Source organism: Homalodisca vitripennis, chromosome 3 (genome assembly GCF_021130785.1).
Source record: "Homalodisca vitripennis isolate AUS2020 chromosome 3, UT_GWSS_2.1, whole genome shotgun sequence".
Classification (NCBI taxonomy): domain Eukaryota; kingdom Metazoa; phylum Arthropoda; class Insecta; order Hemiptera; family Cicadellidae; genus Homalodisca; species Homalodisca vitripennis.
The window spans coordinates 79,468,941-79,494,152 of record NC_060209.1 but is presented as its reverse complement, the minus strand read 5'-3'; the positions used below and the strand labels follow the sequence as shown (position 1 = coordinate 79,494,152).

Below are 25,212 nucleotides of genomic sequence, written 5' to 3'. Positions count from 1 at the left end.
GCCAACTGTACTCTTTCGTGGCCCCTACTATAGTTACTACTCGAAACTCTGTATGCAAGACTGTATGCTGGAAAGACTGTACTCACCTTGTTGACGAGACTCATACCCCCGCCATTGTTGGAGAGGAGGTGACGCTTCCCTCCTACCTCTGGCCGTACACTGGAGCATGTTTCGGCCAGCACAGTACACTTGTGGCACACACTGTACACTGCCTCTGAAACACCAGTTATTATTGGTCAGGTAGGTTCATAGTAGTAGAATAATGTGTAGCCTACAGTTATGTGTAAAACGTTCTAGAAACCCTCCTTTATCGATAGTAGGTCTAGTTTTATTCAGTGGTGTAGCTACCTTGGGTGGCACCCGGTGCGGAAGTTGGTGGTGTCACCCCATCGAAATTAAAAAATCAATAAATTTTATATGATAACGGTCATATAAACAATTTACGAAACAAATTATAAATGTTGCAACTGAAATGTCAAAGATCGCGAGTATGGGACGCGGAATCTCTCCCACGACAGCTTCGGCTCTTTAGCGGGAATCCCCGAATTATACAGAGCTGAGCTAGTTCTAGTTGAGGAATCCCCGAAAAATAAATTTTTGTAATAGCGATTTATTTTTTGTTTGTTTGTACATTGTTTTAAAGTTGAGAGACCGGGTGGGTGTCACCCCGAAAAAGGTGACACCCGGTGCGGCCCTCCCCTGCAGCCCCCCTTTGCTACGCCACTGGTTTTACTTTAACCCTTATAACACCATATATGAAAGATTAACAATTTATTATTTTATAACTCTACATAGACCCGTATTCTAAATATTGGAAGTGTATATATCCCATACATTCCAATGTAATAGCTTATAGCGTGAAATTGTTTAAAGAGCAGAAAAAATTGCCACACATTTGTTTGATTTGTATTGGACTACATACAGTTTGTATTTAAAAAATGTTTCAAAAAAGTATAAATATAAATTGTCCCACGTATTATATGAATTTCAATATTATGTTTGTTTAGTTTAGCATTACTGTGTGTTAATTTTATCCGAAAATGTTTTATAAGTTTGGGTTCAAATACGTTTAAACTCAAAAATAGCCTACATATTTTTGAATTACTTTGAATTACAGCATTAGTAAAATCCAACTCATAGAATAAGCAGTGCCTATTATTCTTGAATAATTTTTATGTTAACTCTACGATACAAACTATTACCTAAAAATAAAGGGTGTAATAGGCTACTCTGATACTTAAACTCATACTTAAAAAAAGTGCATAGTATTCTTGGATAATTAAAGATAAGCTGTTCCTAAGAATGTGTGAACATGTAAATATAATGCAAGTAATGGTCGGAATTGCACAGTGGCGTAGGTATGTGGGCGAAAGGGTCACAGAAGCAGGGGGGGGGGCAAACTGCCGCGTTTGGAGTTGAAACATCTGCCTAATCTTGGCACGTTGAAAATTGTAAAATTTTTGGGATACTAATTAAAAAAAGACACAAAAAACGGACGTATTTGTAATTAAAAGCATTCCATTAAAAGAATTTGGAGCAGCACCGACAGGAGTGATAACGCGCAGTGCAGTCGTCACCCACCAGTCTGTTGTCAGCAGTCCGACAGGTGTGATTAGTCACGTGTGTGGGACGCGCACGCTACGCGCAATGTCATCTACCTACCTTCCGGTCTGACCGTAACGTGTTCGTATATCCTTTGTATGAATCATTACAGATAGTGTGAACGACCAGATAGTTTATTACACACAACGTAGCCAAGGGCTGATTTAATATGAATGTTGAGTTAGCTCCAGTTCTAACAGCATCAGATTCCAGACGCTGCGTTAAGAGTAAGGTGAACTGGAGCTAAACTCATTCATATTAAATCAGCCGTTCCCACCGTATCTACGATGTCGTGTCAGTAACATCGTGGTGCACTCAATTGAGCACAATGAGAATGCCAATCCACCTAGATTACACTATATTTTGTAATCAAGGTGTTTCCGATTGTCTAAACAATGTAAATTAATGGTTTTGAGCTTCTTTGTCGTCAATTTTTTTCCATCTCTTCAGACGAACATGGCTCCAGATTCCAGGAGTGAAGTCTGTAACAATAGCATTAGATTCCAGTGAACTGGAGCTAAACTCACAATAGTTTAATTATTGTTTTTATCGTACAGTAATGCTGTTGTCGTTTGGTTTTATACTATATGTACAGTATGTATTATTTTCTTGTTAGGATTTCTTTTTTTAATTCCTACTAGGCCTATACAGAAATCTTTACAAGAAATGAACGAATTAGCGAATAAATAGTCTGAACTTTAATCACATATTCAAAGTAAACTTTGCATCACTCCAGTGGTTTTATTAATAAAATGTTTAAATAGTATACTAGCCGGTGTGAACAAAAGCTGATGTAAACATTGCGTATATTGTTTTTTATTGATTATACTGATCTGTTTGAAATGTATAGAACGTGATAGCCCAGTCAACGAATAATTCTAGAAGGAAAGTCAATAAGCGGAAAACCCCCCACTTATGGGACGTTGTACGGGGTAACTGGTACAACACTAGGGGTGGCGGAAGAGGGAGGGAGCTGGTTTCAAAGATCCTTTTTTTTGGTATTTTATCTATACCTCAGTAGGGGTTGGTCCCACAGAAAATTAACACGTATATAAAATTGAAGCTAATTTAAATTTTTGCGTCTTTTGTTCTTTTCTTTGCTACCTGTTGGCGTCAATGACAGACAAGTTCTCGTAAATTAACGAACTGTTATAGAGAGTTAAATTTATTTCACAACATAAATTTTTGTTTTTGTTTCATTTTATATGAATTTAGTTGAAAATTATTGAGTTTTAATGATTTTTTTTATTGGAATGAGTGATTTTTGTAGGAACCATCCCAGACGGTTAAGAACCAGGGCCTCCTACTCACAATTCTATGTCGACGAAGGCAGAGATTACACCGGACATGAGCACTTCCAAGCAATGTTATCACGCATTTACATTTGAATTTGTAACCACACACATATATGTTTTATTGTTAAACATTGATTTACTAAATCGAAATAGAAAACACTTCGAAATACTTTTTCATAATACCCCACCCCACCCCTACTCCACAATAGATCACCATCCTCCTGCAATCATGACATAATTTTAAGTTCGATAGTACTGATAAGTACAAGAAGTTGAGTGAACAGAAGATAATTTTAGTGTTTTTGGAAGTGCTGATTCCTACTTATATCGCTTATTCTAAAAAAGATCCTTAAAACTGCCCAACTTTCAATTAAATTACAAAATCACATGTTTTAATTAAATTTAATTGTACGCAACATTTCTTTTTTTCAATGTTATGTGGAATAAAGACTGGAGACAGATGTTTGGCTAACAATATGTTGTCAGACGGGGTTTACCGAAAATTACCAAATTTAGGAGAGTTTGCACGTTTTTAACAATAACAGACATAAAACTATTGGAATAAGAGAACATTTAATCAGGTTTAATTTTGTGTACGTACAAATCTTATGTAAGGCTAATCCCTACTGAGGTATACACCAAAAACCAAAAAAGAGACCTTTGAACCCACTTCAATCCCTTTTCCGACACCCTAGGGTTTAGGATTTTTAGTATGTTACACTACTAGGTTAGTTTTGTTTTAAAATGAGTACCGTACTCTCATGTGTAGCTAAACTCAAAATCAACACCTCTTTGACAGTTAGCTGCTTTGGAGGAAGTTTAGGTTTGGTATTATCTACCGAAATGTTTATTGGTATCATGTACCGTAGTGCTTGTTTTACCCAATAGTGCTGCACAATGGTGCAACTCACCAACTAAAATAGAGAACACCTCTGCAGTTATATTGAGTAAGCTGTTGATAGCCTTATCTAATCACAACTATGACATGCCGATGTACATAACTGTTTTACACGTGAGGCATTATGTATCTAACATGGATATACATGGCTCTAGCCGTTATCGGTGATATCCGTCGATCAATTATTTGCCTAATGTATTCTTCAAAGAAGCCAATCCTTCAGGATCTAGGACTATCCGAATTTCACTTTCCCAGTTTGTCGCAGTTTTGTTACTATACAGCTAATATGGAATACTTTAAATCATATTATAGTATAAGGTTAAAGTTGGTACACATGGTTACGGTGATCAATCTGCATAACCATATTACAACCTATTTAAAATAAGTGGATCCGTATATACCAGTATTCACTAAAGTTCTTGAGCATTTTCGAACTCCACTGTCTGAGTTCGTAAAAAAAATTTCATCGTTTAAAACAGGAAAATTGTTAAAACATCCTATACAGGACTAGTTTAAGAATTTACTATTTTTCTTGGCCGCCCGCAGTACGCATGCTGAAGTATTTGCGCAAAGAAGAAAAGCAGAACTAGCAGCAGAACAACTGAAGGTGCTGTCTCCCTTATTAGTTATAAAGAATCTTAGGTAGGTACAATATATGAACACAATCTTGCAACGACTTTTTAATAACAATACGGTAAAGGAACTAAAATTTTCTTATTTTTTAATTCGTAAAATATTGTTCCTAGCAACTAATTAAAATAATTATTTAATTTATTAATTATTTAATTATTTTATAATTGTTTTTACTGCTTTTCATTCACTTTTGTCATTATTATGAGTCATTGCTTTTCGACAGGGTTAAATTAATTGTGAATTTCAGCATACACAAATTTATATTCATCATTTACATTTTTCAGCAAAGGTTTAGAATATTTACTGTCTAAGAAAAGTAACTATCGCCGTTTCAACCAGACCAGAAACTAAGGCTAGATGTTAAAATATTTTCTTGATTCAGTACTGCTAGATACAACTTTCAAAAAGCCAATAACCATACATTTTTACCTGTTGGAATTCAAATGTTTCTTTTAACTTCAGGTAGCTTCAAATTTGGACATTTAAAAATATCAGATAACAGGTAAGGACTTTAATGCTCAGAATAACCGGTATCAGAATAACCGTGATCTACTGATAATATCTGGTGAAGTATTTTGTCCTTTGCCATGTTCTAACCCCAGCGTTGTGTGCTTTGTCCAAAACGTGAATGTCAGCTGGCTAAACGTGGCAGCCAATTGGGACAAATTCATTGTTCAGTGCCACCAACTACACCTGTCTTGGGCACGAAATCCGACAGATGGCTTTAATTGCGCAATTGCGACTTTGTGCGATCAGCGATTGTGGCCAAATTCATTTAAAAAGCGCAAAGTCGATTAGTTTTTCTGGTATCACTGTTTTTCAGTGATAAACTATAGAGTCAAACCTAACTAAACTCAGGAAAGATTGTTAAAAGCAAATGTGTATTCAGACTATATATAAAAACAAAAGTGTAATTTTGAAATCCTAACAATGAAAACTGTTGAATAAAGATTGTACCAACAGTTTTTCCTTTATTTACCCCATGTCTGGGCCGCTTAAAAATAATACTTAAATTAAAGTACATATTGCAATTTACACGTTTGTTTACTTCCACTAGAAAAAAAATACAATACCAAAACATAAACAACTTGGAAATTATACTAAATCCACTATCTTGGTCAGGAAATAATCTTATCTTAAGCAAGTACAAGTGGTCCTCGAGTAAGTGATTATAGCTCGCTTCGCTCGACAACATTTAATCAGTAATCAGGAGACTAACAGTATTAAATAAAATTTAACAACATTGTCTTGAAATAATCGCTGAGAGGAAATCACGTGAGATGCCTGAGGGAACAAGGTCCAAGCACTCCACTGTTAACCTAGGGTTACCTTAGTGCGATAACATTGGAGTGTGTCACCTGCCAAAACACATGAGACTTGTTACCAAACAGTGGCTTTCAATGATTCACTGGTCTTTGCAAAGTCTTATTGCAAGCTTATAATATTATTTAATTTTGGTGATGAGATGTATTTGGGCATGTGTTGCAACTTATATGTATTTCTCTGTATTCGATAATTTCGTAATAGAGTTTTTTAATTGTGTTTAGTTTGATTTGAATAGGTTTATATTGAAAAAATACTACTGTCAGTGTGATCTAAGTTCAACTAACAATACCAACCTAATATGATGTTACCTTCCTATTGTCCATTGATTAAGAATTCAGTTGTTCATTTGAATAGAATTGAATTAAATTGAAAATCTCTTTATTTATTGAATGTAAATTTTGTATAGATCGAATAGCGTGAAAAATAACTTAACTAATATACTTATAAACTAAAAAGTTATAATGTGATAAAATATGTTAATCCTGTAGTCAATCTAATCACAAATGCCTCAATAATTGTAGCTTTATCCATAACACAGATTAATTTACAAAAATACAGAAATAGTTATAAATAATACAAATTATTAAAAAGAAACAGGTTTAAACTATGTAACTATAGCAATAACAATAATAACATATTTCAGTAATCAACAATAAGTTAGCAACAATAATTTAAATAAATACACAAAACAATCCAAATAAATACATAAACACAAAACAAAAACTGATATATTATTGTTGAATAAAAATCTCAATTCAACCCAGAATTATAAAACTCGTCAAATGAATATAGAGATAAAGAACTAAATTTTCTTTGTAAATATTGCATTATTTTTCTCGGCAGTTATTGTTAGTGGAATTTTAGTTTAAAATAACCGTTTTCCATGCAATTAGTGTTTTCTTATAATCAGATTACAGATATTAGATTATTTATGTTTTTAAAGTGATTGTTCTCGTCCTGTTAAACTCAAAACTTACTTAAAAACTCTACAAATACATATGAGTTATACTTTTTAATGTTTCTATAATTAGTTTGTGCACACTTTTAAGTACACTTCAGTCTCACGGAGATCATTATTCAGTTTTGTTTAATATTGTTAAAGCCTTATAAACCTTAATGAGATATGTTTGTGTAAAAAAATAATTATTTTTACGATGACACATTTTTACCAGCAAATTGCTTTCTTTTCAATGTTGCCAAACTAAATATAGATATATACCTCTACCTGTGCATACGTATGTAAAAATTTCTGGAAAACCTCCTTTAAGACAGCTGTGTAAAAAGTGTTGCCATTCAATGTTGTACGTGTGGCTAGAACCCATTCATTATTAAAGGTCTCCCACGAGAAAACAATTGCATTTGGGGAAAATGGAAACATTCTTTAGAGCACAAAAAGCCACGAAATAAAGTGAGGTTATTCAAAGTATATATGTAAAATAAATTAAGGTATTTTTATAATTATGTTATTGGGATCCATTTAATTAAAACATGTATTAAAATTCTTAAAATGAGCCTGGGCCCCCTTCTATATCTGTGGAGGTTTTCAGGTGAGGTACACCAGCCGGATAAAACTTCAACTACTTTGTCTACTTCGGTACTTTAAAAGTTTATAATCAAGTTTTCTTCCTGCCATCAAATCACACGCTTAAACCTAAAACCCTTCAAAACCTCCAGTTTTCAAACAAAAATGTTTAATACATACGTCATATTGATGATTGGTAGAGAGGACTGAACAGCCCAAACTCGGCCTCAATCAAATAAAGACACTTTTATTTCATTTCATATCTCTTGATGTTCGCAGATTGGTTTAGTAATTAATTATTTGTTTTAACCAAACCATTCCATTTAAATTTTATGAGTCGGACGAGTATTGTTCTTCACCATAAGTAGTCAAGCTAGTTCCTAAAACTGGAAGGAAGTTTAAAGAATCCATAGTCCATTTATTTCAAAAGTCTGTTTCTGAAAATAAGTTTCATTTAGGCAAATCCTTCTGTGGAAAAAGAGTTACGCTATGATGTGATAACTTTCATAAAAGGGCGACACGTGAAATGAATTCATATTTTACTGTCTTAGTCATAGGCCTACTGTAAGAATATGTTTTTTTTTTTTTTTTTATCTAAATTGCTCCTTGTGAATTGCATCTGCGTGCAACTTAGATCTGTAAATCTCTTCAAATTGACAAAGATCATTAATTGGAACTGGTATAATCTAATGTTTTAATGACAAATATGATATACTAATAGCAAGTGAAATGAAGTTGGATGTATTAATTTGAAACTGTCCAAAACAGTTACGGTACTAAGTTGAAATACTCACCACGTCTGCGAGTGAGAGTGCTGAAGCCGACATACGTGCTGCTGTAAGTGCTGAGCTTGCTGAGAACTCCGATCATCCGATGTCTGACTGCAGCCATATCGAGATGTGTCCGCTCCGCAGATCAGCATCTGTACAAATAGTCACTGAATTTCAGGTGATAAATTAGAGTGCGCCAGATCAGCGCTGATAACGACCACTCAGAAGGTGATGAATGAGCAGGTCGCTGTCATCTCGGCCAACAAGAGCCCTGCCCACTCCAAGCTTTGACGCACTCGGTCACGGTGCGGTGGTGCCGGTGCGTCGATAAGTTCAGTTTATAAACACAGCTTCTCTACAGATAAACTGTGCAACATGATAACCTTTTACGTTATCACTGAGCAAGATTAAGATTACCAAAAATATCAAGGTACAAGGCTGCGATTTTATCAAGGTTTCACAAGTTTACTATATGGATTTGAATGTCTAAGATAAAGTATATACACAAACAGAAATAAATATTCTCTATTTATACAGAAATTGAAATAATGAAAACAAATATAATCCTCTGATGGCAGTGGCACCAGAGTGAATTACAATTTCAGAAGATGGTGCTCTAATTTAAAGTGGGTTATTATTATTTTTAGGCATGTCATTCACCCAAAGAGGCGGAGGTGTAATAAGATACCTTCTTTAAAGAAAAAATAAGAATAGAATATTATTTTCAGTTTATTCCATGATGAATTATTGAAAAGTAAAATGTCATTGTGGTCTGTGTTGTAACCCGGCTGAAGGGAAAATGGCTGATTATAAGAAAATAAATGTTTTACTGTTGTATATGAATTATGGCTAAAGGAATTATATGATTTTATGTAAATTATGACTTAAGAAAATAATTTTAAAGAAATTGTACCTGAAGGAAAATAATTTTGTTTCAGGGGAGCACTGGTGGAGAGAGACGAACGGGACCTGTTTTCCCAAAGAGCATTTAATTTTAAAAACTCGATTTTCCCGTAGTATATTTTGACCAAAAATAACATTTAAGATGGAAAATTTGAATTCAATCATAATTAAATAATAAATTCAAACTTTATAATTATTTTCATTTACAAAATTATCTGCAATGCAAGTATAATAATTCAATTTTGTTCAAAGCGCTAAATACTTGAATTTTACTGTCACATATAATCTACGAAAGTGAGGTTAGTTCTAGTTATATTATGTGACTTCTAACTGTGCCCAGTGCTTCCAGTAACCGAGGACAAATTGTACTTTTACTGTTTTAGAATCATACAATGAATTCAAACTGTTAATGCTAAACAAATCTGAGTACTTTGTAGCAGGAACGGCGTCAAACGTGTAAAGTATCTACATAGTAAAATACCTGAAACAGTAACCTGTACCAGGCACGTTCGGTATGTGGTAACTAGTTCTTTCGGTAGGTAGAGACTCAAGGACGTAGCCAGCGAGGGAGTACAACGGGTTCGGACCCTCCAAATTTTCAATTTTTTCTATTACTATTTTAGTAAACTATTATTATTTGTTTAATAATTCAGTATTACTGACATGCACTGCTGAAAAATCGTTCTCAACAAAGAAATGGGTTAAGAACCTTTTAAGGAACAAAATGGGGCCTTACTCTCTGTCCACTACGGGAAAATATCAGTTGTCTGAACCCCCAAAAATATTTCTTAGCTATGTTCTTGGACAGACGAGTACCCAATACAAAGCATCTTAGTCCGGACGTGATGTTGTCACAGCAATGAGTAAAAAGTCGAACAAAAAGAGTAACAAATAAGAAAGCTCCCTAGCTAAATGAAGGATTAACGTCATTGAACAAACTGAGAAGGCAATTTTGGGAACATATATCTCTACAGTTTACTAGTCAGAATATAAACAGTTGCGGAATAGCTTCCTTCCACCATGATATGGAAGGAAGAGTTCTTTAGTAAAATGTTATCAAATTCTGAAACAAATAAAGAATTTTGGAGGTGTCTCAGATAAGGAGATATTATAGACAAAAAAGTTGGCCAGCTACCATGAGAAATCAAGGTCAGTGAATTGAATGAATATTTTGTTAACATGGGAGCAGTTTATGAAGCCGACACCGCACTGATGCAATTTTATGATAATAAAGAACCCCTGGCCTTTCAGATGGTTTCATATTTAAGAATGTTACAGAGAAGGAGGTAATAACGGCAGCGAATGAAAAAATATGTAGTTACGATGATGTGAGCATTGACATGATTAGAACAGTTAGTCTATTTGCCACCACAGCTATTACATACCTTTTAAATGAATCGTTAATGACTGAGGAATTCGCTCAAAACTGGAAGATAAGTATAGTTCTCCCCTTGCCGAAGAAACAAAGCCCTTCCAACTGAGACCAATTTCTATTTTACCAGCCACGTCAAATATTTTAGAGAAAATAGTTATTCGCCAAATGGAAGTACACTTTCAGACTGAAAGTCTGCTTTATAGAATACAGTCAGGTTTTAGAAAATACCAAAGTACCTGCACTGCATTGGTGAATATGATTCCTGACCTTTTTGAGGCGAGGGATATGGGCAGGAGCAGCTCAGTTATCATGCTAAATTACTCCTAAGTCTTCGACTCAATCAGTCACGGTTTGCTTCTTGTAAAACTGAAATACTTTGGCTTTTGTGGCGGTACAGTTGGCTGCTTTCATTCTTATCTGGAATCAAGGTTTCAAGTTACAAAACTGGGCGCTCCTCTTCCAAACTCAGGAGGGGTGCCGCAGAGAAGTTGTCTGTATTCTATACTTTTTACACTGTACACAGCAGACCTAACCGACTGTACATGAATGAATCGACTGCTAGCTTCATTTGACATACGAACCCAGTTCAACTGAGTTGGCCATTGCAAACTAGGATTTCGAGAGCATCAACATGTGGTCAGTTAAGCATGGTCTCAAGCTTAATGCTGATAAATGCACAGTTCTTCACATAGCACTCACTTAGATTAGACAGAGAATAGAGGAGCACAACGTGCATGTGCATGGAGTCCAAGCACTAGAGGTTTCCGGCGCTGTGAAATCGTTGGGTGTTATACTCGACAGTGAACTCAGATTTTCTGACCACGTCACCTATGCGTGTACTGGGAGGCTAAGAGGGATGTACAGGCACAAGTTGGTTTTGCCAGAGATAGCAAAGATCCACCTGACAATCATTTGTTTTATCCGTGTCCTTTTATTGTTATCCTGCACACGGTAACAACATTTCGAGAGTAGATATTGACAGAATTTAAGTTCAGAACATGGTTGGCCTTTTTATTTATAATTTATATACATACGACAATTTATCTGCCCATCGAAGGTCTGTAGGATTGTTGCCTATGGAAACCGCATGCAGACTGCATACCTGCTACCTAATCCACCGCGTTCTGTCTCTTCAGGAACTGCGATACTGCGGTACTTGGCTCATGTATCGTGACTAATATGCTGATCGAAGAACCCGACAGGACAATCAGTTTCACTTCCCTCGAGTAAGACTCGAGATAGGGAGGAGAGGCTTTTCTACTTTGCTCCCAAGTTGTACAACTCCCTCCCTTGTAATCTAAAACCACTTCAGGAGGCAACATTTGACGTCAAGGTAAGATGAATGTTGGCAATTGACAATTAGGTTAGTATTTTTATATACTTTAAGTGAATTAATTACCATTAGTTTTACATGACAGGAGTTCTTCTGAAAAGCTGCTTGTACTACGCTCTACTAATATAGGCATTTTTTGTTTGATTCGAGTGAGTTGACGAGATCAGAGCTGTTCTGTAATGTGTTAGTTTTTTGTTATTTCTTGTCACTACGAGGCAACACCGACCTGGGAAGTCTGGCGATTTGAGTGTTTTTTAAAACGAGTCGTTGCTGGTTTTGGTAAATTAACAAAACCTGTTCAATTCAATCTGTGTTAATAATTAAACGTTTTAAATAGTGGTTTACAAAATTACACGCTCAAGACAATTGACTAAGAGCTTTATCATGTGACCAACGTCGATTTACGGGGACCATCCGGTTCCGGTCAAGAACAAAAGTTACGATGGTGACTTAATAACAATTTTATTTCCACACTATTCTAAAAATACATATTCAATTACAGCAGACTTCTACATACAGTGTATAAACATCTCGTATTAATCGGATGATAAGTTTATTTGTTGTTATTTGAGTTTTGTTGTTATCGATATAAAAACTTGAAGTTATTGTTAGTAGTTTTATATTCAGAAACGCAGAAGTAAGCAATCTAAGTTTTAATATATCTTCCGTTATTGTATACCTGTTAGTTAGTTTAAAGTTCACTTTTAAATTTGGATAGCTATACATTTTGACCCAGGCATCAATAATTTTTTGATTTGTGATTTAAAATTGACCATTTTGTTCAAAACTCTGTTAATGTTATAATTACATTTTGCTTAATAGATTATACAAATTATGCCAAATCCATTTAATATAAGCTTTATTTGTTGCAGAAGATTTTAATTATCCCTGTATAAACTTCCTGGTGATTGGTGGTGAAGTGCTTTGAATGTAAATTTATACACTCCTCTGACCTGATCTTTCCCCACTTTTTATTACTTCAAACGATAACGATTCTAGGATCTAATATTTCAAAATATTTTCCGGGGGAGGGCCCCAGAGCTCCCTACTGATCTGGAAGGATTTCCATAACCTCGACGCCTCGATTTTCTGGAACCCCCAAAAGAAGATTTCTGGGTGCGCCATTGTTTAGTTTATACAAAGGCTTTTTACCTTAGTGATATTTCATATCAAATCTCACGCTTTCATTGTCAGCCGTTATTCCGCAGCGTTTTTTTTCTGTAACTATCAAACTTTTCAAATTTTTTCCAATTTTCAGGAAAGGATGGTTTTCAATTAAGTATTAGAAAATATACAACATTTTTTGCGCTTTGGTTTGGACTAACAAAAAAGACCTTAACCGACTGCACAACCGATCCACAAAACGCCATCTTGGATCCTACCAAAGAACGCCTTTAGGTAGTTGTCATCTTAGTATATTCTGGTTTTAATATATTATTTGGTTCAAGGATTAGTGGTTAATGTTCCGTATAAAAAAGAAACTGCACCGTTTGTTCTGACAATGCTTCGTATGGTCCACATCTCTTTTTCCTTCCCTCACATTAGTCAAGAATGAACAAACTGGTAATGGCTGGTAGATAGTTTTCCTGGAGAACATCCAACAATGCTGAGGTTCTCATGGTGGTGGGGCTGTCTGGATAGGTTATTGCCTACAGTTTAGTATAATTTGTCCGTCAGCAGTGCTGCTACATAGCCTAGTCTTTTCCTAGTAGGATACTGCTGGTTTCCACCTGCTCCGGTGAGTAATACTGATCACATGAGAGGAAGTTGTTGTATCAGTTGCAGATAAATGTCTGGTTGACTAGGAATTACATTACCCATTCACACTCTTGGCTTATGCCCAACTCCTCCGAGATGGATTTGAATGCTCAATGAGAATTGCTTCATTAAGGAAAACTTCTGGTTTGGTTTGCTGTTTTAGGTATTTCTTTAGCGAGTTAAGATTCCAAATGGAATCAGAGATTTCGGAGGAAAATGGCACTATAGTTGGTAGGGGACTTTAAAAAAACAAACTTGTAATTTGGGAGTCACCATGCTAGTGAAAGGCCTTAGTCTGGCAGTTCCTGTCGCTTGTAAAAGCCACCATGGCTTACACATTACTCCTACTAGCCAATGAAGTGTTTTTCAAACGTTACTGGTAATGCAGAACCGAACTTCATTATTTATTTGATTTTCTTATATCCACCTACCCGACATATCCTATAGTTCTATTTCCCACTGTTTCACCACTGTTTGCCGGATAGTGGTAAAACGAAGTATCCTATGGCTATATAAGACACATACTTTGAAGACATGATAAGCAACTTGTGATGGGTCTTTAATGATCGAACATCCTTAAACCTACGTTGTTCGCGATGTCAGTATTAATCGTTAGCTTACTGTACTGTTTGTGCAGCTGTAATAGTGAAGTGTAAGAATTTTCCATGTTCCGCTAGCGTTATCAGACTGATAAGCGACCATCTGCGGCAAACCTGGTTGAGGTTGGCGGTGCTTGTGCTCCCAGCCTACTCGGAGAGCTGATGCAACAACTTATACAAGTGCGTGTATCTATCAGGGCTCTTGAGGAATGCTTTGAAGTTATCTTCTGTTGGGTGCGTTCCTTTCAGTTTATTAAGTGTTAAATATGGTTTGGTTACAAGAAAAGTTCATACATTTTCATTTATTTCAACAACTGACTCTGGTTATTCACGTAGGTACTAAAGATGTTCTAAACAATGTAAGAAACTCTGTTGGATGAAGAAAATGTAATGAAGTGGTCTTACAACAAATGTATATCTGTGTATTCTATTTAATATATATCTGGTAAAGTTCGTGACAAAGATTGATATTATACTGTATATGAAATAAATTGAATTACTTTTGTTATTTCAGGAAAAGGAACACTTTACACAGACTTCGGTTGAAAACATTTCCAATTTACTGAATTTCAATTAAGTTTCCTAATTTTTTATGTAGTGCCAATTTATCTTATCTTGCTCAAGTATGCATAAGATTAATTCTTCATCACACTGAGTTAGATAGATATGTTTAACTAACTTGACTAATAAATTGAAAGTAATAAAGGCTGAACATTTCCATACAATATCGAGTTTGTCAATAATATTAATACAGTACTGATCGAACAAAAGTGTTATTGTTGTTATTTTGTTATTTGATCAACTTACATTTAAGTGTAAAAATTCATAAAACACATAGTTTATATTCAGGAAAACAGAAACTGTATTATCTGCTACATCCCATATCTGGGATAATGTCTTAATCACTAATCGACTAGTAACCATTTTAATGTTTTTTTCATTTCTTAATTCCGTTACTTAAAAGTAGTGACATTAAAATAGAAGTAACTTCTACGTACTAAATAAGTTCTTAAGTTCATTGAATTATTAATTAACATGGCATTCGACGATTTTAAATTTAAAACAAAACTTATCAAAATATATTTAAGTTTATCAAGATTTTTGTTATCTGCTTGATACGATTTTTACGGTTAACTACTCTACACTACAATATAATAAAATAATCTATTAGTATTACACCATGTAGTCTCGATATTATAAAAGTTTTTGAAATATATTAAGTGAAATAAAAATACCCTAAGATTTCGGAATTAGACCCTTTCTTGTATATACTCCCGAAAAAGCACAACCTTTGAAAAGGCACAACAAGATTGACTTTTTAAATTGGTTAAAGTTAAATGATAATCGTTTTAAAAGTCTTTTAAATCACTGACTGATAATTTAACACAAAAAACAAAATTTTCCTCAAATATCTTTAAAACTACTTAAACATTTCTTAAGTTTGCTCTATAAATTGTATACATACCGGCGCACAGCTCGTGTAATCAACATTGTAGCTATGTTTATGCAACTCGACCAATAGTACTTGTAGTGAGAAGTAATTGAACTGCCGATATTGAGCATTAACCCATTAACCTAGTGATACCGCGAGATCGTTGCCCCTGGCTACTACTACACTGTGAGAGTAGTATACTCCACTATACTACAGCTACACACGACACTGCACCACCTACTACAGCCGGCCGGCTCCGGCAACTAGAGGGCAACGCTGCCGCCACACACTCGACTGTGAGGCAACCACGGCTCTATTATTGTATTTTTAGTGACACTGCCGATTAACGGGACTTGGCACGCCGATCTACGCATTTCAGGAAATGCATGTTCGATTCTATAGAAACAACCACTCGGCTCTCTAGGATACTCGCTCTTCTACCAAGTTGGTTGAAAATTGGTTAGAACATTTAAAGAATTCTCTATATAGAGAAAAAGTGAAAACATTTTTATCACTCCAAGGTGCATAAAAGCCGTTAAAGTAAAATTGATAGGTAGTTTTGTAATCATGTCCTTATTATAAGCGCCGAGGGAAAACAACTTTAGGGAGTTACCTGCATTTTTGTTAATTTATGCCTTAAGGAAACTATATTGTATGAGGAATATAATCTTTTTAATACATTATAATGTTTTTAATACATTTTATGTCAAGGCAATTAACATTTTTAATAAGTAAAAATACGTATAATTCCTTTAATCACCATTTATGTACATATAGTAAGAATTCGTATCCTTATCTTCAAACACTTTTCTGACCTGATGATATCCTAAAATTATTCTGCTTCAAAATTTTTCTCCATAGAGTGAAATTATAAAAACTAGTGTATTTTTCATATATTAAGATATGCCATCATAAAGTTATGTGCCCAACATCTTGGTACATCAAGGTACGTTCAGTGCACGTTATATTAGGCTACGGTATTTTAATTTGGAACGTAATTCATTCACAAAATGCCTGAGGTTCCTTCAAATAAGCGTCTGTTTTTATAGTTTGTTAATATAACAATAAATGAACTGTATTTTAAAGTTATAATTTTAAATTACTATTAAACTTAACAGAGATATGCAAAGAAATGCCTATGCTTGAAAACAATTGAAGGTTGTAATTGATTATGTCAAAGACCACAAAATTGATATAAGACAAATATGTCTTAAAACTGGACATAACTTTTAATATTTATTTGTATTTAATATAAATTTTAATACATATTTTTATATTAATATTTATTATTTTTTAATACTTTTAATAAAATATTAGGCTGATTAGAAAAACGATGTGCTACGTTTATTATACAGTTAAAAAAAATAAAATTCACTAATCTGTTTATTTATTGCTATTGTATTAGAATAAAACACCGATGGCATTTAATCTTCTAAGACCTGCCTTTATTTACTCTCTAAATTTGTTTGCCTACTCACCCATACCAGTAAACATATCGACAGTACTGAAATTTTAGTCTGTTGCATAGTATTCAATTAGTCAGTCAGGTTTATTATTACACTAATAATATAAACACTTTTCTGGATTACGTTCAGTATTTAGTTGCTTTACGTATACCGGTATGTAATGATTATTATTTATACATTAAATAAATATGAGAAATATAGTATTTTGAATTAACACAGTCACCAATGGACTCTTTTATGTCATATATCGATAAAGTAGTTGGGGTTGATGTGAACATGCAGGTATAGGCTGAAGGAGGTCGGGAATAGCTATAAAGAAATTCTTTCTTATAAGTATTTTCTCAGGCGCAATCATATTATTTTTTGATAGATGGATGCGTGAGGGATTTGATTGAACTAGATTATTTTTGAAATTAAAACGATAAGGTTAATTTTGTTATGAAGATTGCGAAGGTAACCTCTCTGAGAAAAGTGTAATGAAAGTTATTTTGTAAAATAGTAGTAAATTAATATGTAATACAACCAAACTTAGGTCGCAAATGAGGGTACGCTTAATAAATACAATTCATATCCATATCTTCAACAGTTTTTCTTTGGGACTAATAATTATAAAATGCCTCTAAATACTTAACTTCTAATGCCTCAAACGCCTTGTTATACAATTAAAAAACATAGTTTTCTTGTTTTCAGAAAAAGTAGGCCTACATCTTAAAAGAACTGTGAATGAACATTAAACAAATTTCAAATCCAACTGATCCAAACTGAACACCTTAAAAGAAAAAAAAAGCTAATTTACAATACCAATTTACCTAGCCGTGAATCCAGTTGTTGGTACTAATATTCCTGCTCGGTGGCTATTCAATAATCCACAACAGTGTTTTAACAGTTTTACTGAGCCGTACAAACCAGCTCACATTTTAAATCTTGCGAATTAAAAATAATGAGGCCGAAGTGTAATTCCATGATTACACCACTGAAATGATACAAATGTTGTTTAAATAACGTTTGAATTAGATAAGAGTAAGAAATCTAGAAACAGATTTTATTTAATCTGCCTGATGACAGAATTTCAATAAATAGAACAAGTTATGAACATAAATATCATGATGAAAGTAATCTTGGTACCATAAATCATGATAAATAACAACAATATTATGATATGGAGCGAAAACATATTTTTTTAATCGCACAAGAACTGTACTGTGAAACCCATTTCCTTTCAATTACTTTCTGTCTCTCCCGCTAGAAGCAGCACATGATAGCATGGTACTATGATATCGACTGTTGTCTTGATTTATAGTTTTATAGGCCTACACATTGCAGGTCCACTTGCTAAAAATAAACTCATTTTAAATAAATCAAAATTAAATATTTTTTATAAAGAAAAGAAATATTTCAATACAAATACAGCTTTTACTACTATTTATTGTGATTTCGTTTTAGCAAAAACATTATACCGTAGTTAGATTTAAACAACGTTATAGAATTTGATCATAGATCTTGTGTGGTTGATCACAAAATTGTAGAATATTAACAATTAAGTATAGAAAATTGTAATAATCATTAAGTCTTACATTTATATTTCCGATGTACATCTCAAAAATATGTTATTGTGTTTTTCATAAATGTGTTTTTGTAAATTATGTTTTTCAAGTTAAAAAGAAATTTAATTAAATTATAGTATTTTTACATTTGGTAAAAGAGAAATTAAGCCTTGTAAAGTTTTTACCATAAAGATTAATTAATCATAATCATTTATAATTAATTGTTTCTATACTATACATGGCGGTAGTTTTGAATAGTAGATTTTAAAATTCTATATATGACAAACATCAGCTTGTTTATTGTAATTTGTTACGGTTATATTTGGGATATTTATAATATTGTAAATACCATCCCCTACGAAGGGCAGGGGCTGCACAACTCTAATTTTGAAATAGTGACCCACTCGTTATATAACATCATTGGAAATGAAGAGGGCATATATTGACTATGTATCATGCCATTAGAAATCAGTAAATAAGACCCGTAAAACACAAAACAAATTGAAACATTAAAAAACTTGCATTCTCAATGGATTCAAAACTTTCAATGATATTTGATGGTTGAAAAGTTTGATTTTGGAGAAGAGAGATGTACGCTGAAAATTACTTCTGTAACTAATTAGAAAATAGAAACAAACTTACCTAGTCACAAACTTCCACGGTCTAGTTGGAGTCAGTATAAGCAACGAGTACACAAACACAACTAAACTATATCTATCAGTTCCGTAAAGCGACGCGATGATCAATGACCATTGGGTTTTGGACCCATCAGTGGCGTTTGCGACTTGCCAATCTGTTACAAGTCGTAAAATAAAGAAAGTACGAGTAATTGCGCTATTTATAGAATATAACTTCCTTATTTATTATGCCAAAGGTTGTTTCGGGGAACGTGTCCTATGTGAAGGCTGACCCTAGCTCGCTGCGGTCTCTATATCTGCGCCGTCAGTTTACAAAATAGGTAACAGGAGTAACTAGGAGAACAAACAATTTTATTTGGAATTGCCTTACATATTTGAAACAAGCGATTAATGTTCAATGTACTTAATTAATTTCAATATGACTGAATGTTTTAGAAACAATGGATGTACAACGGACTCAACGGCACAAGTTAAGGTACGTTTTATAGTTATTACGAGTCTATTTTGCTAGCCCATACAAAGTCTCATATACAAAAGCAGCATACTGTGATCGTTATAGTGACGTTTTATATCCTGCGGAAGTATAATTTACCTCGTTATAAAGGAATAGGGTCCGGTAGTATTCGTACCTTATCTTGTTTACTAATATCTTCGACCAGAACACTGATGGTGATGAGACACTTTCGAAATAGGGCGTATAACGTAACGAAATAAAATTCTAGAGAGTCTGATCACATAATGCATGAAAAATCAATAAAACATTATAGTATATAGGCATACTCATTGAACAGATTTAGTGGTGTGGTGTGTTCTAACAAAAATCGATATTGCTACCCCAAAATCACTTCACGGATTATTCATTCAATTCGTATGTAACTCAAAGACTGCCTTGTATTACAGTTTGTAACTAACTGCAGTGCCCGTCGTGTATTTGAAGACATTTGCAGCATACATCTGTCGCGGAATAGCTTGCTGCTTGATTGAAGGGGCTTGTTAAATCGTATGGATTGATTCAGGTGCATTTTTCTCAAGCGCGCACCTTTGTAAGGTATCCTTGAAATGCTTTAATCACAAATGTATTTCCTACTCAGTGCAAGATATGAATATAATACTACTTGTCAAATGTAGATATCATATATTAAAGTATCAGCAATGAATACTAAATATTCATTAGTAGCATCAAGAAAGTTGTAATATTCGCATGATAAATTAAAATGAATGACCCATTTCACATTACATCCTCTTTCTTGGAAAATACCTTAGCTTTTTCCTTATTTTTGTCGTTTATTATAACTTTTAAGGTGTGACCTGTAATTTTATAACTTTGTCCTATATATCCGCATGGGTATCCTATATAAAAATCACGATTCATATTCCATTGATGATTATTGGCCTATTTCATTTTCCCAACCTTGAGCAAAATTTTTGAAAACATTGTTGACAAGAATGCTCTGCTTTTTCAACAGACACAATCAGCTCTCTGATGTCAATTGTGGTTCAGAACGGAAAACTCTACGTTAGGTGCAGTTGACACTTGTCGAAATGGTTGTTAAGAGGTTGGAATTTGAGAATTCCACTTTAAGTGTGTTTATCGCTCTATCAAGGTATTGTACTGTTTTGATCTTAATACACTTCTAGGAATATTGCAATTCCATGGCATTTGAGGCGTGGACTTGCAGTGGCTTAATTAATTTACAAGATACAGAAGACAAGTTGTTCAAATCAGAAATCGAATTTCAAGTCTAATTTATTGCAATGAGTAATGGAATCCTTTAAGGTTCCATTTTCAGACCAATTCTTGTTCTGATCATGTAAGCGCCATTGGATTGTCGCTTATGCACGGGAAACTCGTACAATATGCCACTGATACAACTATGGAGTCGTATGATCGATAATTGAATGGGAAATCAAAGGAAGTTTTGGAAAAAGAGGCTTTCGTTAACCTGATCTACACAGTCTTAATCCCACAAGGAACTCTACAAATTCAAACATTTTGTATTTTGTTTTTCGGCCAGTGGATTCAACTGTCACTACAATGGCAGACTCCATACTAGAAAAAGTCCATTCAAAAATCTCTTGAAATACACATTGATCGAAGGTTGAAATATTTACGTTTATCCATTTTTCACCAAATCAGCTTCAGGCATTTACGTCTTAAGATCTTAAGCTTAATACTACCAATTCAACTATAGATTATAGCTTATTACGGTCTAATATTCTCCAATTTTAAGCTATGGAGTGGATTTGTGGGGCGCTTGTGAAAACAATGAAATTTTGAGAGTTTTAAAGCTTCAAAAGAACGCGACTCGAATAATTGCTAACACGAATATAAGTCTTGTCGACCAGCCCAAAAACTGTTGAATGTGAAAGTCTATATATTTTGGGAAAAGTTTCATTCTGCTTATCTAAATGTGCCCTAATACGCGGCCGAGGATTACACGGGTATGAGACAAAAGCCTAAGACAACAACCGAACTGGAAAACAGAACGGTAGAACATGAACACTTGTTTTCCCAGACAGGTCATTTTATATAAAAAAATACCAGATTTCGTTAAAAATGCAATAACGCCTAAGATGTTAAAAAACTCGTTTTAAACGGTTTTTAGCGTGAAAACTGACACAGAATTGATAGTGGAGAAAATTGGCAAAAGAATGATACATTAGTGCAAAGAATATGCGTTAATGTGGCGATGTGGATATTGTGGTATCAATCATGACTGTGCTGTATTAAATCTATTACTCGTGTAACATTTGAGTTATTTAATAGTAGGATTATATTCATCAACAATACCGATATTCACAAAACAGAATATAGGTTAAAATATATTTAAAATATCTACTTCACTTGTCTAGACTTTGAACTAAAACAGCCAAAATAATACACTTATAAAGAAAGAATTATTTATCCTATTAATAGTCACTTAGTCTATAATGTAAGTATTACATGTGTATAATCTTTATGCGCAGTCTTCTGTTCTTTAACACTACATAATCATGTTCAATGTTTGATGATAAAAGGAATGACGTTTCAAACGTGTGCTAATGGTTCACTCACTGACCATACTCAAAGTCCGACTTTGAGTATGGTCAGTGATACCTCAGGGTCGACTTCTATCTGTAACCGGTTATCAGCTTGAGCACTTTGTATTTCACCTTCTACTTTCTTCTCTTATCTTATCTTCCTAACACCTAATGTGCAAGTAAAATACACCAATTTGGTCACTATGTAGATAACAGTTTAACACACAGTGGTTTGTTTACAACTGAATCGTTAAATAAACTTATTTATCAGTTTCGAGCTGGATCTTTCTGCAAGCAGTACAACAGTGTACATGCAATAAAATGTTTGATAATATTTACAGGGCCATATGGAAGGTCTCTTTCTAATTCTTGTTATTATAAGAAAGGCATTTTGAAGTAGTTATGTTCGTACATTATTTATGGTTAGCTAGGTTAAAGTTTTAAATCTATCAGCCATATTAACATATTTCTAAATAATGTGAAAATTATGATTGCTCATACAAATATTTCATATAGATATTGCCTCGATGTCACGATTAGTGCACCACGAGGTTCTTGATCCTTTGCTGATTTCAAGAATTATTCATGCAGTAACGCCTTTTGTTGTAGTCTAGGAGGGAGCCGAGAGCCAACTTTATACTGTATAGATTTTGCCTGGAATCGATAGAGCATGTGTTCTAAAACAAATCGATAGTCAGAAATTGTAGTTCAGCTGGAGGACGATCGTTAGACACATAAGTGATAGTGATATCATCGTTAACCAACTATATAGAGAGACTGAAAGTTGTGACTGTCAGAATCTGTATATGGCTTATACGAGGTGTGGTTATGATCAAATTCCTTACAGTATGAATCTAATCCCTGTTTGTTCTTCTACATTTAGTGAACAATTCTGAACTATCGTAACAAACTATCGTTTTTTTGTATGAAATTTCCTTTTATTAAAACCCTTTCTCTCTCTCTCTCTGATAATATGATAATATATATATATATATATATATATATATATATATATATATATATATATATATATATATATATGTATAATATTGTACTATACAAAATCGAAGTTTTTAATCACATACTACAAGGGGTTTGATTAGTTTCAGACTTGGTTCATGCTTGAGAAGATCAAAGGCCTTTTGTTAGTGTTAATGACATCAGTCTGTGCCGGAATGCTGTAGAAACAGAAATGGATTAATTACAGCTGATGCATCCACGTAAGTTTCAAGTTCGTCAAGCTAAGAAAACAATGCGCTGAGAAAAATATCATTTCTAATTTTTAGCCTTTCTCATTCCCTCCTATTTCCAAAACTAGCGCGGCTGACAATCTGTTTCTTTCTTAACGTCATTTCTCTTTTAATGCCAACAAAACACAGGTTTTGCTTATTTAGTACAAGTTGGCGATCAGCTCCTAGACTATTTGGACGTGCTCCAAGTATCATTTATATGCGGATGACTTCCATGTATACCGGACATTGTAAAGCCAGTGCTCTAGGAAAGCTTGTGTGATAAATAACAAGTACCTTTTAGTAATTCATGTGAGGTGCAAGGGATGAATAATCATCGTGTTTATGTAAATAACACATAGTTATTGTTAGTTCCATATTTTACACATTGCTAATAGTAGCGAACTTGTTAAAGTTAGAGTACAATCATTAAATAATTAAGAAGTGTAACAAAAATTTTGAATTTTCTACAGAGTTCATAAGTAGCACATATCTTGCTTCTTAGTCCAGTCATCTGATGTTTATTGAATCCCTAACACCTAACTGTGAATTATCATTAATCTACTGTTCTGTTAGTTTAAAACGAATTCGTACGATGTGAATGTTGAGTTTAGCTCCAGTTCACCATCCTCTTACATACAGCATCTGAAATCTGCTGCTAATGTAAACTTGACTCCTGAAGTCTGAAGTCAGGATCGTCTGAAGGGATCCAAAAGGATCCAACAGTCGGTGACGAAGAACGAAGAAGCTCAAAACTAAAGCCCCCGCATCGTTTCAACATCAGAGACACCCAGACCACAAAAAAGTAGTGCAATATAGGCAAAGAGGTATTCTCATTGTGTCATTAGGTTCACAATGGGCTTTCGTTTTGAAATTATTCATTCTTCGTCGCCGACTGTTTTTCTATCCCTTCAGACGATCCTGACTTCAGGAGTCAAGTCTACAACAGCATCAGATTTCAGATGCTGCACGTAAGAGGATGGTGAACTAGAGCTAAACTCAACATTCGCATTGAATCAACCCTTCCCAACATAGCTACGTTACGTACGTGTATTGTATTTTCAAACAAAATACGATTTCCAATAATCACTTACTTAACGTTTCTGTATTGGAATTCACGAATGTCCGAGACTATTGGATGCAACTGGATAGGGGTTATTTCTTCCAATTTGCATCACTAGGATTGCTTGATCATATTTTACCTTACATGTATAATAGAGCAAACTTATTAGTTAAACATGTTCTGCTTTCAATTGACATTGATAACACAACTTAATATTGTTAAATATAAATAGTTAAAATTACTTTTGTTAGGTATTTGAAAAGAAGTAGTCTATGTAACGTATTACCAGTATATCAAAATTATTGATGTTATTATTCATTTATTCCTTATACAAAAAGTGTAAGGTACATGTCCTCAATCAGAATCATGTACGTACCATTAACGATCAAAAAGGAATAAATTGAACACATGCCAGCTCAACAAGTTTGAGAGAACAGGTTTCAGCTGCCCCTAGCAAAATGCATCGATGATGTTACCATTGGAGGTCATCTGTTTCTGGACCTCACCTCGATTACTAAGAAATATGGATAGTAGAGTTTAAATACATCTCCATAGACGGACTACGTATTTGCAGTGTAATCTCATTTCATTGCTGGAAACTAGGAGGTAAATGATCAGCCCATTGTCTTGAGAAGTTATCCAACGAATTTACTTTCGGCACAGTTGTTTCGTGATATAAGAATGGAAGCTATTTTTAATACTTCCATTTACTTGCTCCTTATACTTTCACAAACTATTGGGTATACCTCAGTTGGGTATTGGAAAATATTTTCAAAGGAGTATATATCTTATATCAGAAACCTAA

At 34.0% G+C, this 25,212-nt stretch overlaps 1 protein-coding gene across 1 annotated transcript in view; it reads right to left on the bottom strand.

Moving 5' to 3' along the window:
* LOC124358253 overlaps positions 1–15,847 on the bottom strand; it is a 50,009-nt gene extending 34,162 nt beyond the window's left edge. The window contains exons 1-3 of the mRNA XM_046810546.1: positions 15,480–15,847; positions 8,071–8,198; positions 12–214 (exon numbers count right to left, since the gene is read on the bottom strand). Of these exons, the coding sequence (XP_046666502.1) occupies positions 12–214; positions 8,071–8,167 (300 nt within the window). The 5' untranslated portion in view covers positions 8,168–8,198; positions 15,480–15,847. The remainder of the gene's footprint in view (positions 1–11; positions 215–8,070; positions 8,199–15,479) is intronic.
* Positions 15,848–25,212: the final 9,365 nt, after the last annotated feature.